This window comes from Meleagris gallopavo, chromosome Z (assembly GCF_905368555.1).
Source record: "Meleagris gallopavo chromosome Z, MGAL_WU_HG_1.1, whole genome shotgun sequence".
Taxonomy (NCBI): Eukaryota; Metazoa; Chordata; class Aves; order Galliformes; family Phasianidae; genus Meleagris; species Meleagris gallopavo.
Window position 1 is genome coordinate 50405391 of NC_139435.1, and position 20707 is coordinate 50426097.

General features: G+C 38.3%; 1 protein-coding gene across 6 annotated transcripts in view; it reads right to left on the reverse strand.

The window, feature by feature from the left end:
- Window positions 1–20707, reverse strand: part of ARB2A (ARB2 cotranscriptional regulator A) — a 256461-nt gene that overhangs the window by 209905 nt on the left and 25849 nt on the right. For all 6 annotated transcript variants that reach the window (XM_085214488.1, XM_085214492.1, XM_085214487.1 and 3 more), the window contains 2 exons: window positions 19348–19449; window positions 16327–16427 (listed from right to left, as the gene is read on the reverse strand). In XM_085214488.1, coding sequence (XP_085070614.1) covers window positions 16327–16427; window positions 19348–19449 — 203 coding nt within the window. The remainder of the gene's footprint in view (window positions 1–16326; window positions 16428–19347; window positions 19450–20707) is intronic.

The following is a 20707-nucleotide window of genomic DNA, read 5'->3' on the forward strand; positions in this document are numbered from 1 at the left end:
GTATACTACTTCTTATTAAACTATGTGGGTACAAATACTGAAACAAGGGGAAAAACAGCTAATATTGGTGTTCTGTATACAGTTTACTGTTTTAATTAATTTCATCTGTGTATTGATTTGAGAAAGAATCCTACATTTCTCAGCCCAATCAGGAAGAAACAATCCAAATACACAAAAAAGTGTAGAGAATAGAATAAGATATATCTTAACAGTTCAGTTGGAAGGAATCTTCAAAGATCATCTTGTCCAACTGCCTGACCACTTCAAGGCTAATCCAAAGTTAGAGCATATTATTCAGGGTATTAGCCAAAGACTTCTTAAACACTGATAGGCACAGGGCATCCATCACCTCTCAAGGAAGACTTTTTCACTGTTTGATCACCTTTATAGTGAAGAAATTTTTCTTATGCAGTCTGAACTGTCCTGGCATAGCACTGTGCCATTCCTGTTTGTCCTGTCATCAGTTTCTAGGGATAACAGTGCAGCACTTTTCTCTGTTTCCCCTCCTTGGGATGCTGCAGAGGTCAATCATGTTGTCTCCTGGCAATTCTGCATTAAACTAGCTGAACATTTTGCATGCCTGCCTAATCAGGAAATTATTTTTGTGAAGTTGTAAACAAGTCGAGTAAGAAAATTATGTATAAAAGATTGTCTGAGTGACAATTTACTACCTATTGCTAATGGGCTACAGTAGTGAGAACTAAAAGCAAACTAAAAACACCTGCCTTACTCTCTTCTACCTCCTCCCTCTGAGCTTTGCAGAGGAAAGAGGAACAAGGGCTGCAGTCAGTTGGTAACAATCACTCTCTCCCCCTTCGGCATTTGGGTTCCTCCCACTATTGTTGCTGTTGATGCTGTTCTTCCCCCGCTGATCTTGCCTGCGGTTCCCACAGGCTGCAGGTCTCCAAACACTGACCCAGCACAGCTCTGTACCACAGGGCCCACCCTTCTGGCACTGCTCCACACAGGTCCCAATGGGTGGCAGCTCCCCCAGCCCTCCAACCCCACCACGATCTGTTCCTTCGGGCTGCAGCTCCGGCCTGGGGCTCCTCTGTGGAGGTACCCATGGGCTGTGCCTCCTCCAGGCCCCATTCGCTGCTCCACAAGCTCCTCTGTTATGGCTGCACGGGGAGATACGCTCCGCGTGGTGCCCATATGCTGCAGGGACAGCCTGCTCTTCATGGGCCTCCCCTGGGCTACAGGGAGCTTCTAGTCCGTGCCTGGAGAGCCTCCTGAGCTGACCTGGGTGGCTGCTGGGTCACTTGTCTCCCATTTCTCATCCCTCTCTCCCAGCTGTTGTTGCGCAGCAGTTTCTGTCTCTCTTGTGTCTGCTCTTCCAGAGTACATTCAGTGTCACTCATGGCTCAGCTCTGGCAGCAGTGAGTCCCTGCTGGAGCAGCTGGAGCTGCTCTGCTCTGACATGGGGCAGTGCTAGGCTCTGCTCACAGAGGCCCTCCTGCTACCAGAACCTCGCCAGCATAAACCTAATGCAGAAGCAATGACAATTCTCATTGAACAATGATATAAAAAATGTGTGAAAACTTATTCCTAGCTTTTGTAATTTTTTGTACTATTACAGAGAAATAAGTAGACAACTTCCTCACATAGGTGTAGATGAATAAGATGGGTGTCACTAACAGTAAATAGCATGCTTGTGTGTATTTTATTATAATCATACCACACTCAGCAGCCTGAAGAGATCTTTGTTCAGTAAAGCAGTATTACAAAATTGAAAGATGCAAGCAAGCCATTTTAAATTCATCACATATCAGATAAAACAGAGTAAACAAGTAACAGACAAGTGAGTAAAATGAAAAGGTGAGAGGGAATAAAGCTTAGGAATCAAACAGATTGTTGCCTAAGAGCAACTTTTTTATTGTTACAATTACCTCTGTGCCATGAGAACTGAGCAAAGAATCTGCATGAACAATTAACTGCCCTTCATTAAATGCAGAAACATATTAGAAACACAACACATAGTCTCTGAGTGTCTTTGCTGCCACTGCTACTGTCAGCGATCTGGTCAAACACAGTCTTTCTGTGACAAATGGATGCACAGGCTGATGTTGTCTAGTCCACCACAGCGTATGCTTAGTATAGGAGAGCAGCAAGCCACACTTGGGAAGAAGCGAGGGGACAGAGACAATAACTACAACATGCCTGTAGTTTTGTTCTCTATGCTTTTCCTTTTACATGTCACTAATTTACAAACTGGAAGAGTAAAGTGTAAGCCATTTTGTCAGTATTCACAAGGTGACCCTAACCTAGTAAAGCTCCCGAGCAATACTTCATCACAAACCCCAGTAGATCCTGCTGTGCCAGTAATGCTAGCTTGGTTGGTAAGGAGAAGTGGAGCATGCAGAAGGCAAGCAGCTACTGCAGTGGCACTAGGAGCTGGCAGCTGCAGTAGGAATTCTTGAGGAGCAGCAAGGCAAAGGCAGATAACCTACAGATTGCCATGAACATTCCATTTTTGTTCCTTAACTGATGCAGAGACCAAGTCTTTTCTTGGGTTAAGGAAATGGAAGCTTTGTTTTTTTTTTTTATTTCTTTATTTTTATATTTTTTTAACAGCAAAATGCTTCCAGTGATACTGGAAATAATTGCTGCTTCTCCTTTTGATAGTTAGCCAAATACTCTGTTGTTGGCTAAGCTGACAGGAAATGAATATTGTGGCTTCTCCTATTTGTGGTGTTGGCCAACACAGTATTTCTAAGATGATGAGTTACAGTAAAGTACAAAGAATGCATGAGTTCCTGAATGTGGGATATCAAATTACATTAAGATAGAACCCATTAATTAACTGTAAGTTATAGCCCATTCTGCTACTGCGTATAGCCTGTTCAAAAATTGTTCATGAGAAAGGTATTAAAAATATATGTCAACATTCACTTCTTACTTGTACTCACCTTATCATTTACCTAATTTCTGTTCACATTATCCCTATTATTTCTGGGGTTACAGGCTATTTATATGTAAAAAATTAACAGTAGGTTATTAAGTGCGGCAACTAAATGATTTCTGCTTTCTAATGTATTTGACAAGATCCTCAGGTGTCCTAGTAAGGCAAAGGATACTATAAACGTAAGATTATAGTACTATAACATCCTTGCAGGTAAGCTTAGGAAGTGTGGGATAGATGAGTGGAGAGTGAGGTGAACTGAGAACTGTCTGACTGAAGAGCTCAGAGGGTTGTTATCAATTGCACAGTCTACTCTTGTTTAAAATCCTCTCCTATGCCTACTATACCTATATTACATGAAAATATAACATTTAACCTCCATCTGTCATTTAATTTTTTAAAAATATATTTTCCTAACTTGATAGAATCAAAAGTACACAAAATATTTAAAACAGTGTCTTATCAAGAACTGCAGCTTACAGAGAACAGCCTTCTTTCATTGCATTCAATATTTTCCCCATACTTCAGCAGCAAAGATTGTTGCACCAAAATTCTTATGAACACTTGATGAAAGCAGATGTTTAATGCAGGAAAATGAATCATATGTAACAAGTCTAGGTCATAGACCTTAAAAATTTATTTCAAATGTATTTTATACATTTATTTAGACTTGTCAGTGGAAAATATCACAAGTATCATGACTGGGATGGTTATGTGTCTTTAGGGCTTTACCTACAAAGTCCAAAACCATTTAGAATAGAGATACCTATACTGACAATGGGGATAAATGCTGTATTCCTGAACCTACAGTGTACAAAAATTTATTTCAGAATTTTAACCACTCTAAGGTATAAACTATTATTCTTTGCATTGTTTGCTTTTTTTTTTTTTAACATAATTTTTCCATCCTCTCTTACAGGATGCATATCTACAGTGAAAGAGTATAAAGTTACTTTAATATCTACATAATTTAAACTGTTGGAAAGAAGGCAAAAGCACAAGTAACTCTCCACAATTATTTCAATGAAAAGAGATGAAGTCTTTGCTTTCCTACTCCAATACCTTTCATATCTTATTACCAACAATATACATTGGATATCACCCAACCACAAAAGCACAGAAAAGATGCAAGGAACAAAGACTTCCAAAAAGAAGTACTAAAAATCAAGTTCTGCCCAAATTCGGCAGTAGATCTTCCTCCTGTTACATCTTCTCCAACACAGAACTGAACTGCTACTCCAGCAGGCCACAGCAGTTCTTCTCATTATTGAGCATACAATGGAAACATCAAATTAAGATATGAAAGTAAAGGGCATTTCTGCCATGGTAAAATTAAAAAAAAAAAAGAATGAAAAAAAAATCTCTTTTATTCCAATTAATTTATCACATGTCTGAGAAGGCCAACTACGTTCTGGGCTCCATTAAAAAAGGGGTGGCCAGGAAGGAGAGAGAGGTGATTGTCCCTCTCTACTCGACTCTTGTGAGGCCCCATCTGGAGTACCGCATCCAGGCCTGGGGCTCCCAGTACAGGAAGTGGAGCTCTTTGAGCAGGTCCAGAGGAGGGCCACTAAGATGATCAGAGGGCTGGAGCACCTCTCCTATGAGGAAAGATTGAAGGAACTGGGATTGTTTAGCTTGGAGAAGAGAAGGATCTGGGGAGACCTCATTGTGGCCTTCCAGTACTTGAAGGGAGCCATAAACAGAAGCTGATAGTGATAGGACACGGAGGAATAGTTCTAAACTGAGGCAGGGGAGGTTTAGGTTAGATATCAGGAGGAAGTTTTTCACACAGAGGGTCGTGACACACTGGAACAGGTTGCCCAAGGAGTTGTAGATGCCCCATCCCTGGAGGCATTCAAGCAGGGGGGTTGAAACTAGATGATCATTGTGGTCCTTTTCAACTTAGGCCATTCTATGATTCTATAATTCTATAACGATTACACTGACAACAGAAAAACGAACAACCTCAAAAAACTGGTAAACCACACACTGGCCTTTTTAAGTGACAAACTGAACAAGCCAGTGGATGTACTAGAAAGACTTATAAGTTGATACTCCCCAAAGAGCCTACGAAAAAATCTGAAACCTCTGAAGGCAGGCAGAAATTGACAGTGTTTGTGGATGAATATGAGACTTTCGAGAATTGTTACAGACAGGACTGTGAAAAAATTATGAAAAATAATTGTGAAAAACATTTCAAAATCCTAAGTAACTGATCTACTGAACTCATCTTCCCTAATAGCCTTAACTGCATCTAACTGCTTTAGACACTATGGTTTAATCTGGAAGCAGCTCAGAATCACAAAGTTGTCTGCTCACTCTTCCCTCCAAGAGGAATAAAGGAACATTAAAAAAAAAATAAAAGTAGAACTTGTGAGTTGAGATAAAAACTACTTACTTTGACAGAAAAGGAAGAGGAGAATAATAGCAATGGTAACACAGTATATATTTACAAAACAGGTAATGCACAAAACCATTGCTCACCACCTGCCAATTGACGACCAACTAGTCCCTAAGCAATGGCAGCCCTCAGTCCACTCTGCAGTTTTTCACATGATGTCATGTGAAATATCCCTCTGGCAATCTTGGTCAGCTGTCCTGGTTGCATTCTCTCCTAGTTCCAACTAAAACATCGGTGTGATATCAACTCTGTTTTTCATCCCAAGTCAAAACAAAGCATCATGCCAAATACTATGAAGGGAAAAGGAAAAAAAAAAACAAAAACAACACAAAATCCTGTCCCAGCCGAAATCTGAACACCCAAACTGGGTATTTCTGCTGCAGAGATCAACATAAGATAATAGATATCAAAATTTGGTTGTGACTGAGTTAATGAATTGAGCAGCTGGAGCATCTTAAAGCAATTCTAGGTTGTTTGCATATACAGAAATGCAGCGCTCTATTGCTTTATAATTGAACTTTTATCCTTTCAAATTATTCCTATTAAGCACTGACACAGCTGAGGCAGCTTTATTAAAAAATACCACTATTCTGTTAAATTTTTATCTAAATATTCCTGGAAAACTGAAAGGTCTGTTGTTGAAGACACAGGAAGCGTTAAATTCTTCATCTTGGAGAAGATGAAAATCTTGTGAAAGAAAATTAACCATTTTGGAGTTCTTTAATTAGTAAACAAATGGGGGCTGCACCAAAAGTAAAGTCTCCTATTTTGTTGGCCCATGATGCCAGAGGTGAGTGTCAGTGTCTCACTAAATTCCTCCTTGCTTAAAAAATGGCACCCATTGGCATTCATCAAAGCTTGGTCTCTTATGAGACCAAAACAGGGCGTGCTAGCACAAGGAGGTGGTGGGTGATGTGTCTCAGCAGAGGCAATAACAAATCACTTCCACCAGTGTGGACTGCTATGAGTGCAGCATGCAGGTCTTGTTTGTCGCTGGTAAAAATGAATTACTAATGGTGGTGACAATTATGAAAAACAGTAAATGAGAATTTCCTCTATTGAACAGTGTTATTGTGCTCTCTGTATTTGTTATATTTTCCATATAAATAAATAGGAGTTATTACTTCTGGAGTGATCTATACATTTTAAAAGATACTTGATGAATGTTGAAATCTACACATTTCAAAAAAGTCCTGATTAAAGAGTATGAAAATACTTCAGAAACTTTCAATATTACAGGCAGAAACAAACTTAACATGCATAAAACAAAGATGAAACAAATGATTTTTGCAAGTATACTGATCTGCATTCTGCCTAAGGTCTAAATCAATCTATTTTTTTCTAGTCTTACTTGCCAAGAAACATTTTTTTTCCACTCCTTTAACAAAAATTGAGATAACTATATCCAACAGTGCTTCCTTGGTTCAAACTCTCTGCAGGCTCTGGAGTTCACTTGTTTGGAAGCAGAAATTATTAATCAGAACAATAACTCAATTTTGCAGTATTTTTCTCCTTACAAGAAAACTAAGAAATAGAATGGATGCATCTAGACAAAAGGTAGACTTTGTATTTTTCAACTTCAGCTACACAAAAATGGCTGGTAAAGAAAGTTTATGAAGAACTGAGAGTCTGAACTTTTGCACAGAAGCCCAGGATAGCAAGAATGGTTCTAATTGCTGCTGAAGGTTTTATTTTTAAAAAGCTCATGATTAACTCATTGAAACACTCCCCCTACTCCAATTTTTGTCTTCTTTTTAACAATTAGTACCATTCTTTGAATTGCAGCAAGTTGCAAGTGCTTTATAAACAACCATCTGCCTTATTGTATCTTTTCTGCTTTTCACTGTTTATCAATTTAAAAATGTAAAACACATTTATCAACACATTTATCAACAATGTAACAAATTCCCATCTGGGTTTATGAGATGCTCATCATTTCTTTCAAGAAGCACGCTAACAATAATTATGAAACTATCTCTGAACCTTTCGAGTACTGTCATGTTACTATGATGAACCAACCTACTGCCGCCAATTGCTGCCTACAAAGTAGAAGAGTTCACTGAAGCACATCTGACATAATGATTCCAGTAAGAAGTCTTCACAAACAGCAGATATTGAAAGCAGATTTAGCATATGCAAATGAATATACTGCACGCAATGAAGATTCAAAGATTCATATTTAAATTTCCTTAGGTATCGTTGAGCCATCTTCAGTCCTTATTGAAGTGTCTGTCCATCTAGTTCACTCACCAAAAAGCAGTGCTGAAGATAAGCAGATGATAAAAGCTGTAATCTTTCTAGATTTACAAGGACCACATATATACAAGATTTAGAGTTTTTTATTTGTTATTGTTCTTGTCCATATTAGCATTTTCTTTCTGTTATGAAAAGTACTGGTTTGAAAATTAGTGAAGACGACTAAATACCTTTGAAATGTACAAGTGCTTACAGCTCAGGAACCACCATTAGAGAGAAATTCAATACTGTGTCTTAGCTGTTTTTTAATGTTGTTCAGTTCTGTGTATTCTTCTGTGTCATATTTCTGTTTCACACTTAGCTGTCACAAATTTAAAGTTACCAAATTAGCAATGAAAAAACTGAAATCAGTAAGACATGAATTCCTAAAGAACTGCATTTACAATTGGCCTTGATGTCCAAAACATGAAAAATGTCATTTAAGCTCCTCTTCCACTTGGTCCATTTAAGAATTATCCACCCTATGTGGACTCTATTGTGACTAGCAAGAAATGAGATCCCTCTATAAATCACTTCAATGACTTTGCCCCAATCTGTTTTGTTCAGGTGTTTTTGCCCAAATTGCGCAACGCTCAATATCTTTGTGACATATATTCCATTGAAATTTTTTCTGAAGACCTCCTGCAATATTCATAGACAGGACTGGATGTCCTGTGCAAAGAAACTGCACTAACAAATTGTTTCCAAAGGACCACCAAAAATGATTTTACCATTATCATAAATAAATTTATTCCAATTTGATGTTTTTACCCTGCTTTTGAAAAACAATTTAAAGTTAGGAAGAATAGGTAGGGTGTCAGTGAGGATTTCTCCTAACCCAATGAAAATCTACCTTACTTGATTGTTAAGACAAGACACTGACAAATTTCAGTTCACACATGCTCAACAGACACCTGTTAAGTATTAGGCAAGTAATTTCTTTGAAGATAGTCTCTTGAAAAGCTCTATTCAAGCAAGTACTCCACGAAAGCAAGTGTACATGAACCAGCTTACATATGACAACGCCATCAGTTTATTTTACTTCTCAATAAGACAAATTTCTCCTACCACTGATTAAACTAACAGTAATTATACAATAATAAGTTAAGATAGCAAACATAATTTTGCTTAATCCACAATGTGCAGGATTTAATATACTACAGTTTCACTAGTCAGATAAAATCTAGAATGTTTAGTGCTAAACTCTCCTTGGAAATAAACCGAAACTAGAGTGTAAGGATTTCTACTAATCATCTGCAAATTTTATTTGGAACTTGATCCTGCAGCCCTTATTCACAAGAACAGACCTATTGAGTTTATTCACATGAGCTTCGGCTGCAAGATTGGACCTTAAGTACTATCAGGTGCACGTGCAGCCTATCATCAGATTTTGGGTTATTCATGTAAGAAGCTACCCTTTCAAATGCAGACTACTTAATGCTTCCTTCTTCATTAACGTACATGTCCTCTTCTGCCACTCTATGCTTTCATTTGTGCTATGTAAATAGCCTCTTTCTCTCACTCATCCAAACAAATAATGCTCTTTGCAACCAAGGAGGAAATTAGTAGCAGGTGAAAGCTTGTTTTTTAAATTATGATGAGACCAAGCTGTTCTTTAACTTAACAGAGATCTGGATAAAACAAAATCCCATTTCACTTCTTAGCTATCTTAATTATGGATTATCATTGTCATAATTCTAAATACTTATTTTTCCTCCACACAAATACTAACCTTGATGATTAACATACTTTATCATGAGCAGGACCAAGCATTATGCACATACTTTAAAAAAGCTTATTCGATGGGACATTTCCCTGATAAATGTAAAATTATCTGTAGCTTATCATACACAAAATTCATAAGCAATTTCTGACTTATGTGTTCTATTTGTTTGCTTTCTGACCAGCTTTACATAAATAGAAGGTATTTTCTTGTGCTATGGTGTGGTAAAGGTAATAAAATGAACACAATTCATTTGCTATCTGGCTATACACAGATACTGTCAGACAGACAACAATGATGAGAGACTGCATATAGTCCCTGAATAAGACCATAGAAGAGATATGATATCCACATATCCAGAGATATGATATCATCCACATCATAATCTTTGACATATAAGCCGCAGGAACGAGCAAATATCTCTTCATTAGTTATGACTCTCACAAAAATATCTCAAATGTTAAACAGCCTTCAAGCAAACACCAAACTATAATTACCCAGTGCTAGACCTAACAGTTACACAGAGGGATAAGCAGAACTGTCTCTTGATGCTAAGTTAATCTGGTATCTGTATGACTATGGAAGGAGAACATCCACATAATCTTTATCAAGTGAAATCTTGTTATCAACATAATCTGTCCGACTGGCAAAATGGAAGGTGACATTCCAGCAATAAATTTTAGTAGTATTTATTTTATCATTTCAGCTAATTTTGATGTTATTTTCAAGCAGGAACTGACTGCTGGTGACTTCTGCAGCCATATTATCAATTGAAAATGCAGAACAATGAATACAATTATCTGGTCAATGTGGAAGGAGACATACATCATATAAGTCTAATTCAGAGAATAATCCAGAACTCAAATATCAGTAACTCCTTCTCAAATTGAAAAAAGCAAAACAAAACAAAAATAACTCAACCTTGAACTGGAACAGTATGTGCGCAACAATTAAACTGTTGTCACAAAACTGTTTTCAATCCTACTTCAAACTTGCCATATGGATTAATCGGCAGTTAGAAACAGCTGCAGCACAATGTTCTGTGCACTTCTGTTGCCGTTTTAGTTTTTAAAAAGCAAATGGAGAGGCCTCTCCACAAAATTCAATGCCACAATAGCAATGACTGAACCAGAATCAGAAAATTATGAACAGCTCACTAAACTGTCTTTTAGAAGCATGTATCAAGAGGCTGCAGAACAAATTGTGTGCCTGAAATAATAGATCAATGAATGAAGAATAAAGAGATCTAAGAAGTGGAGATGTTGACAAACCTTTTTAATTTGTGAAGAATCAATTTCCATACAACCGAAGTAATGGCAGAACATCACAGGCAGTGTATTCATGACTTTAACAGCAAAAAATCATGGATTATCAAATGGAAATTTATTAATGTTCCAAGAAAGAGAGAATGATGCTGCAACATGAGGCCAGGAACTACATCCACTCTTTAAATGAGTAATATGCAGTAAAAGGAGTCCACAATGTATATCTACAACAACAACAAAAAAGCCTTGAGCAGAGTAAATAAATCCTCTTAAAAATGAGAAAGCCAGCAAACAATGACTGAACTAAGTATGGGAACAACGGCCACATTGTTCATATAAAAATAGGAATAATGAAAAACAAATATGAAATACACATTTAATTTATTAAAAAAAGAATTTATTTTCAATAAATATAAGAAATGAATATATAGAATGTTTTGTCTGAAGTCTAGCTACTTCTCTTTTTATGTTTGGCCACATAAATATTCAGCCACAAGTACATGTGAGAGAATTCCTAAAGCCAGAGGATGGATGATGTTTCAAAGGAAAGCCCTAAGGTCACATTTTACTACACCACCTTATGAAGAATATGAGCTGCTGCTTCTTAAGCCACCACAGTTTGCTGAACATATCTTGCTTAGACTACAAAATGGTGAATCATAGGGTAATATACTTCTTCAGTTCTATTCAACATCTTGATGACCAACCAATCCATGGTAGAAGAGAAGATTTTATGCATGCAAACGAATGACAGACTTCTGCCCAACCATGGGTTTTGTCTGTTTTTGCTATATATGATCATTTTGAACTGTTTACTTTTTCTTGGGTCTGGATTAAGGTTATCTTTTTTCTGTACAAAGAAACACTGGTCAAACCAGTGAAATATCTGGAAAAGGTGTGTTGTCTCCGGAGCAATTCTAGAGAGGTACAAATCACTGCAGCACGTTGAGACCAGGGCTATGCCTACCAAGCCTTTTTCTACACTACCCAGCACCTTAAAGGGAAAGAAGTCTCTGGATCTGATGACAGTACAACAGATCCAATGGTTACACTAACTCCTGCAAAAGACTCTGTGGTTGCTTCAACACCTGCAACAGGTCCAGCAATTCAATCAAAGAAAGAATCTTTGGCAGTATCAGTCATAGACCTCCCCTTCTCTCCCTCCCCCCCACACACACCCCCATACCGCTGTAAAAGTCAACTTTCTAGTAAGGACAGAAATTCCTGCTCAAACTAGGATCAAAGATGATGAGGATGAATCGGCCATCTCGAGGATGGGAGGAGGAGGAGTCAGAACTCAAAACCACCTGATCCCCAACTCTCAGTGAGCTGCATGATACGCAAAAAGTCTTCAGACATAACCCAGATGAGCATATTGTCAACTGGTTGCTCCAATGCTGGGATAACAAGTCCAGTAGCCTGGACTTAGTGGACAGTGAATCCAGCAATTGGGATCCCCTTCTAGAGAAGAGGGTATTGGTAAATCAATTGGAAAAGGGACATAAGCCTTCATCCTATGAAAGTTACAGTTTTCCACTATGAAGGAAAGATATCCCTTGAAGGAAGATCTGATATGTTTCCCAAGTATGCAGACCACATGGAGAAAGGCATCCAGTACCTGAAGGGATTACTTGTGCTGGAGGTGATGTATAAAATTGACATGGATGAAGATAATTTACTGCAAAATGACAACAGGTGCCCATGATATATGTTGCAGAAATTTGTATAGAATATAACATCACTGTATGCCAGAGCACTTATAGCAATGGGCTGAAAAGATAATGAAAAACTAACAGTGATTGAAGCAGCCTACTTCAACAATATGAAGAAAATTTCTCTTTCTCCCTGTGGGCCTGTGTCTCAGCTGTGAAGTTCCAGCAATTCAAAGACAATACGTCTTACTCCCTATCTGTTATAGCCCAGTATCTTGACTACTAGAAGGAAGTACTCCTCTGCCTATGGAGGGGATATACTGGGTGCACGCTACAAGGCACCCTGCAGTTTACCTTGTAGGTCTGAGAAAGTGGGATGGAAAAATCACCTCAACCCTAGATGCACGGGTATGAGACTTGCAAGGAAGAACAATTGAGAAAGTGGATTCTTTCCAGGGAAATGGCTGCTCCAACTTCCAGTGGGCAGTCTCCAAGACAGAGAAGACGGTCTGATCCTATTTCTGAGCTTGGAAGTGAGCCTTTTAGTTCGCATTTGTGACAAGTTTGTGATGAATAAAATAAACAGGGCTAGAGGGATCCTGCCTCCAGCCAGGTGGAAAAAAGGGACAATCAAGTTTAGTGTGGATTTGAACATCAGAACCACAGTAGTATGAGATTCTAGTGGACACTGGTGTGCTGCATACTCTAATGCCATCACTAACACCATCAGCTTATAAAGGAGCAGAATCCATCTATATTTCTGAGGGACAGAGGATCTCAAGATCTAACTATGTTGGAGGCCAGAGTGAACTTCCTGTTCTGAAGCTGCTATGAGAAGAACAGTAGCTGCTTATTGCTACCACAGTAGTGCACAGGCAGAAATATCAAACCAACCAATCTGATTCCCCTCCATAAGCTGATTCATCAATTGGAAAGTCAAGGAGTAATTGGCAAGGCTCATTTATCCTTCAACAATTCCATTAAGCCAGCACAAAAGACTACTGGAAAGCAGAGGATAACAGTGGACTACCGTGGCTTGAATGAAGTCACACCACTACAGAGTGCTGCTGTGCTAGACATGCTAGAACTTCAATACAAACTGGAGTCAAAGGCAATCAAATGGTAATTCACAACTGATATCAAGCAGTGCAGGCCACAGTTTCCTTTCACTTAGAGGGTTGTTGAGTACACCTGGAATCAACTATCCCAAGGATGGAAACACAGCCCCACCAATTGCTGTGGGCTGATTCAGACAATCTATTGATGACATTCAATACAATGGGGCAACATAGCAGAGGAACCTCAACCTTTCTTCATAGGAAAGGCGCTTCAGCCCACTGATGATCTTAGTGGCCCTCCTCTGGACCTGTTCCAAGAGCTCCATGTTCTTCTTGTACTGGGGGCTGCAGGCCTCGTGCAGTATTGCAGATGGGGCTTTACAAGAGCTGAGTAGAAGAGGACAATCCCCTCCCTCTCCCTGCTGACCACTCCTCTTTTAACACAATCCAGAACACAGTCGGCCTTCTGGGCTACAAGCGCACACTCCTGGCTCATGCTCAGCTTCCTGTCTACCAGGACCCCCAAGTCCTTCTCTACCTTCTCTGCTCCTCTGGATGGCTTCCGTTCTCTCCACTCTATTGACTGCACCCCTGAGCTGGGTGGGTGAGGGTGCACTTGATGACATCATCTGTGTCACTGATGAAGATGTTGAAGAGCACCGGTCCCAAGACCGACCTCTGAGGGCCTCCACCATGACACAGAACCATTAAGTGCAACCCTTTGGCTGTGACGAGCCAACCAGTGCTTAACCCTCCAAACGGTCCATCCTTCAAATCCACATCTCTCCAATTTACAGAGAAGGATGTGGTGAGAGACTGTGTCACAGGCTTTGCAGAAATCCCGGAAGATGACATCCATCACCCTTCCGTCATCCACTGATGCTGTCACTCCATCATAGAAGGCCATCAGACTGGTCAGGCACGATTTGCCCTTGGTGAAGCTGTGCTGGCTGTCTGAGATCATCTCTATGTCTTGTATGTGCTTTAACATAGCTTTTAGGAGGATATGCCCCACAATCTTCCCAAGCACAGAGGTGAGGTCACTGGCCTGTAGTTCCCCGGGTCTTCCTTTTTTCGTTTCTTAAAAATGGGAGTAATGTTTCCCTTTTTCCAGTCATCCAGGACTTCATGGGACAGCCACGATTTTTCAATTATGATGGAGAGCGGCTCAGCAACCACATAAGCCATCTCTCTCAGAACCTAGGATGGATATTATCCAGCCTCATGGACTTACTTACATACATTCAATTGCATGAGGAGGTCTTGGACATGTTCGACTGTTACAGTGGGACAGAATCTGCTCCCCACACCCTGACTTAGAGGCTCAGGGACCTGGCAGACATGGGAAGCCGGACCACCCATGAAGATTGAGATAAAGCACTCACTGAGTACCTCAGCTTTTTCTACATCTGAGGAAGTCAACTCCCCACTACCTTTCATCAGAGGGGGAACACTCTCCTTGGCCAATCTTGTCCTGCCTATGTATCTGTAGAGCCCCTTCTCATTATCTTTCACATCCATTGCCAAGTTCAGCTCCATCTGTGCCTTGGCTTTCCTAATCCTATCTCTACACACATGGACAACAGCCCTGTATTCCTCCCAGACTACATAGCCCTGCTTCCACTCCCTGTACACTTTCCTCTTTTCCTTGCAGGTCCTAGCACACCTTTTCAAAGTCAGTTCATGAAGTAGCTTTTGGGCCAGTCGGGGCAGGACAAGATGTAAAAAACACGTTTACAGCTGACAAGAATGGCCCCTGTTGAAGCCTCTGACAGAAGGCAGCATTGGAGAGTCAAGGTTGACTCTAAGGGTTTTTGAACTGGGGATACAGAGGACCTTCCAGAGAATGATAAGCAACATGCCTTGTTCACTTCAGGTTCCTGTCATATTGCAGGAAAGTGTCAGATGTGGAAGGCTGCTGCATGGAGCCCTACATGACAAGATGAAACTGGCCACTGTGGCCTGAATTAAGCAAGGTGTTACTCCATACCACATAACATCACATGGAAGGCCACAATTGTTAACTGTTTCCAATTCTCTCCATCATTCCACTTGGAGGGAAAGCGAGTGAACAGATGTGCGGTGCTCAGATGCATGCCAGGTAAAACCTCAGTAACTAAGGAAGTGTGGAAGACAAAACATCTAATAAATGCAGGAATACATGAGTTTAATCCTTACTAAAACTGTTACACTAATGGAAGCAGATAAGCCATGAGGCACAGGAAGATTATGAATGACATGCCATGTTTCCATGGCAACATTATATAGTCCCTCTTAGAAAAATACTTAACTTAGATGATTTTGGGTGCAGAACTGCACACCCCCTTCCCTTAGGCTTCAATGTAAGCAGCAATGCTACCTTTAGAGGACAGTTGAAACTGTTCTTTCCATTGGGCTTAGAGGTTATGACTGTGCAACGCACTATTTTGCATTGTCTGAGAACTGACAATTTCATCTGTTCTTCTCAAACTGGTGTTAAAACTCCTAAAACATTACCAAATGAATTGGTAGAAACTGGAGTATTTTCACACCAAAGAGTAACTGTATATGCTCTGTTGGTTTTATGTTTAGTACACCCACACCACCTCTACAGAAAGCCCAAGGAAATACTAGTAGCATCCAAATATCTAGTAAGTAGCCACATATTTTGTTAATTAATCAAGCTTCAAAACTCTACTTCATCTAGAGGCTTTCAGTATCTCCTAGAATGAGAGAAGACCAACTAATTCATCCTTAGCTACAAAGGATAATGCGCCAGTTTTACACCCACTGATTCACCTGAAGGAGAAAAAAAGATAAATAACTGCATAACACAACGTTTTCTGATTTGCTTAATCACACTGATGTTTTAGATTGAACACATACTGAAGTCAAATTATAGTCTAATTTGCATCTTAAGCCACAAGTAACAATGAATATGCCTGCATTAGCAGGCAACTCATTCTGAAATAGCTTTTGTTAAATGACTACAGCCTCTCTAGATATTTCTTAAAATATTTATAATAAAAAGCATCATTCTATAGAGAAAAACAATAAAAACACAGCACACTAATACATATATGCATATATGCAGATACACAATTTACATACCTCTCCAAGAGCTTCATAGCGCTTCTGGTTCCATCTATGCAAGTCTTCACGATAATTAAATACAAATGGTTCCCCAGTTTTTGCATGTCTTAACTGCCCTTCTGAAAAAGAAACAATATCACTACATTTTAGAGTAGTTCTTCACTAAAAATAAAATACACTGCATTGCTGAAAATTTCAGAAGTCTAATATTTAAAAATTTGGATATTATGAATTCCTTCTTTTTTTTCCTATGTCTGAGAAAGCCAGCTCCCCATTATCTTTCATCAGAGGGGGAACACACTCCTTGGCCAGTCTCCTCCTGCCTGTGTATCTGTAGAACCCAATCCAAAGATATAATAGCATTGTTTACTTAGCTAAATACAAGTGATGACAGTGAAATTACATGCAGGTATCAAGTGTCACACTATTTTGCAAGAAATATTTAAGACTCAACCTGCTATGGATGAGGAGTGAAATATAAACATTTACAGATCAAATACTTCTCAGCTACATCAGCTAGGTGATCAAATTGTAGCTACAAACTGCCTACCTCAAAACCAGTCATATTTCTAAAGAAATGTGAGAACAAATTGGACTAATGACTGGAAGGAAACACTTATTTTCAAAATTAAAATCACAGAACCACAAAATTGTCAAGGTTTAAAGGGACCTCTGAAGATCATTGAGACCAACCCCCCTGCAAAGCAGGCCCCTACAGCAGGCTGCACAGGTAGGCGCCCAGGTGGGTCTTCAGTATCTCCAGAGAAGAACTTCCCTAGGCAGCCTGTTCCAGTGCTCCATCACCCTCACTGTGAAGAAGTTCCTTTGCATACTGGTGTGGAACTTCCTATGCTCAAGTTTGTGGCCATAAAACATTTCTGGTTAATCTGAAAAAAAAACCCAAAAAACATCCTTGTCCACATTTAAGGTAAGGATCGATATTCCTGACACAGTACCAACAAGAAAGACATCTTTGTTAGCATACACTGAAATTATAACAGTAGAATAAAGCAGAATCTTCAACCACAGCAAAACCACTTCCAAATTGTACATTCCAGTCTAACTTTCTGCAATTGTCCTTCTTTATAGAAAAAGTTTAGTAGCACATCTGATCACAATCTAAGACTTCGACTGGGTTGAAATAACAAGAATAAAATGGCAGCCAATCAGGAATCAAGTTGCAGAAACGTTATCTTACTAGCAGTATTTCAGCTGATTAGAAAGAGCCTCAAGTTATCTCAGAGCATCATAAAATTGCAGAGAATCAGAGAAATGTTTTAAAAAAAAAAAAGTGCAAGTATATCCTAGAAAGCTGAAATGTCTATGCAACGAAAATAAGATTTAACAACAAAATGTTTTTAAACTGCTAGATACATTTTCAAAACTTTTGAATGTTGATTCCAGCTGTTTTAAATGATATATTTAAGGGCTGATATCTCTTAAGATTTCTGCCTATAAGTCTGTTTATTTGGCATTTTTTCCAAATCTGTCTTACCTGATGTCCAGTTCATTTTCCCTGCACTAGTCTCCAAGAGAATATTTCTACCCAACATCACATCCCTGCATTGGGAAAAATATCCTTTTTATATTTTCATGTGACTTATCACTCAGCTGTTCATTTTCAGCTGGTTACTCTTCAATTATACTGTTCAATTCTAAATGAAATAGTGCTCTCCGTAAGTAAGCTGGAATTTTTTAAAATTTATTTATTTTTCTTTCTGGTGCTCTTGACCTCTCAAGATCCTCTTAATCTCATAAATATCATCTCTATTTTTCCCATCATAAAAAAAACCAAACATGTTTATAATTAAAAAGTATAAGACCAAACATGTTTATTACTTGTATAAAACCAAAAGAGAGATCTTTTTCACCATACTGACCAGCAGTATAGGTAACAGTGTTTGCTACATTCTCTGGAAATCACTCAGCCTGTAAAGTTAGTGATGGAATATTCAGTAACATTATTTTAGAACATCATTCGCCAAAATTCAAATTTCAGCTCTTTTTATCAACCATATATGAACCATTAACTCTGAAGTCAGTAAGGAAGACAGTAGACACTGTGCAGATCTAAAAATAAGGAGCTGAAAAGTGACAGAGCTGAACCCCTCCCATCAAAGACAGAGCATCACTTTCATGACACTTTTAGTCTCTAAGTACCTTCCTGTGAAAGCCATCAGGGTATTAAAAAGCTAAGTGTTGCATAAATGACTATCATTTAAAGGAAAGCTCTTTTTTCCTTTAAAAATGGAAGATGTAAGACAGGCAGATTTAGAAACTAAAGTTCCTCTGTTCACAGAACAGGCAAAGAAGTAGAATTGTAAATGTCCCCATTTGTCCTACAGGTTTCAAACAATCTTGAAAGAGCCCTTTTCCTGGAGTCTGGTATTACTTTAGCTCAGTGGCTTATCTCTCAGCTGGATTTTAAAATGTATGCACTGGAAATCATAAATACTACTGCTCATTTAACATATAGATTCAGCTAGCTAATCTGACTTTCAGTCACAGAAATTATCTGTAATGCAAAACCACGACCTACAGACCACGACCAACCTATCACACTGCTCATTTGCCAGCCACTATAAATATATGTGTTTTCCTATAGGTTCTGGTAAAATATCTGGAATAGGTTATCGTATACATAATCCCTATTCCCGTTGGATCAGTAGAAATCCCTCAATAAATGAAATGTTTCATAAATGAGTGACCAATCCTTCACTTTTTAGTGCTAATGCTAAAGAAATCATTTTCAGAACTTCAGTATCAACATTTCCACAACAGAAAATGGAAACCATACAGTACACACAGTACAACCCTCAAATATATAGTAATGTAGAAATTGAGAGATTTGTTGGTAGTTTCATGAAATTAAAAAAAAAATAATATTTATTAATTAGTTAGATTTACAAGGCTGTTATCCTACAGCTTAAAATTTTATTCTTAAAAGAAAACTGTAAAATTCTAATAATGATTTATAATGTATGATTAAACTGCTAATAACCCCTCAACATAATTTTAAGGATAGCATATATGACTTACTTTCATTAAAAGTGTACTCAAATCCTTCCAGAGTATCAGGAAATTCAAGTGGTGGCTCATCTTTTTTCATCAGTTCATCCAAGTCTATTCTAGACAATAAATCTAAAAAAGGAAAAGAAAAATGACATAATACATGCTATGTCTTCTTTATTTAGTTATAATCTCTGAAAAAAATCAGTTTATTAAGATTAGTAGTTCTTAAAGACAGAAGGACAACCTACATAATACTAAACATATAACTTCATTATTGGAAATTTTCCTCCAGCTTCAATACCTCTGCCTCCTCTACAGCAAATTTATTTATTTATTTACCTATCTCTAATGTTGAGCAAAAAATGTCCAGAAACAGACACCATCAAAGACATAGCCATTTGTTTCAATGATTTGTTACACTTAATGTTAGAAATCTGTCTCTAGTTTCTAGTATGCATCACATTTTTACCATTAATTTATCCAGTTTCAGTATCACAGCACTGATACATTCCCATCTGCCTGCTTGAAGAGCTCATATTACCAAATGCACGCTGTCTCACAGCCATTTACGAGCTGCAACTACACCACTTGTTATCCCTCCCTTTCATACCCCAACAGATACTGTCTGCACTGCAGACAGTGCAGTCTGAATCCTTCTCTTGACCATGATCCTTTAGTATTCCCAAGGCAAAGAAAATGATCATCAATTTAATAGTAAAACCATGATATGTACATTCCTTTCAGATTCCTTGTTTTCTAAGATGTTATATCCTGATACAGCCTGTATTCATTAATGAAAGAACACTAAAATAAATCCAACCTGCGTACTTCAACTCTATATTTAACGATTCAGAATTAACCAGCAGCAAGAATATAGGAACATCTTTTGCTTACTTCTAAGATATTACTGCATAAAAATAGTAGTGCACTATCATCTCCTCACTGCCCATCATGTACACAAATACTATCCTTTTAACATACTTTCTGATCTTTAAAATATGATGATTAATAAAATATCAGCACAAAATAAATGAGCAAGATTTTACTGAAAAGTATTTCCCTACTTTCTCCATACGTGATTTTGAAAAGCACACGAATATTCAGTTCAGAAGTGCTACACTGATTTTGTACTATTATGAGTATAATTTCAAATATTACCAGTGAAATGCCTTAAGAATTCTAAGTACATTTATTTATTATCTTCACCATCTAAATTTGTATCTCAAAGAAAATACAACCGTTTCAAAAGGCTCATTTTCTTTAAACTTGCTTTGTTTGACATTAACCACCCTTATATCTCTTAATAATTCTAAATAATTATTTAAGTAGGCTCTGTATAATTATTTTTTTATTAGTCTTGCAACCAGTAACGATCTTGTAAGTCACC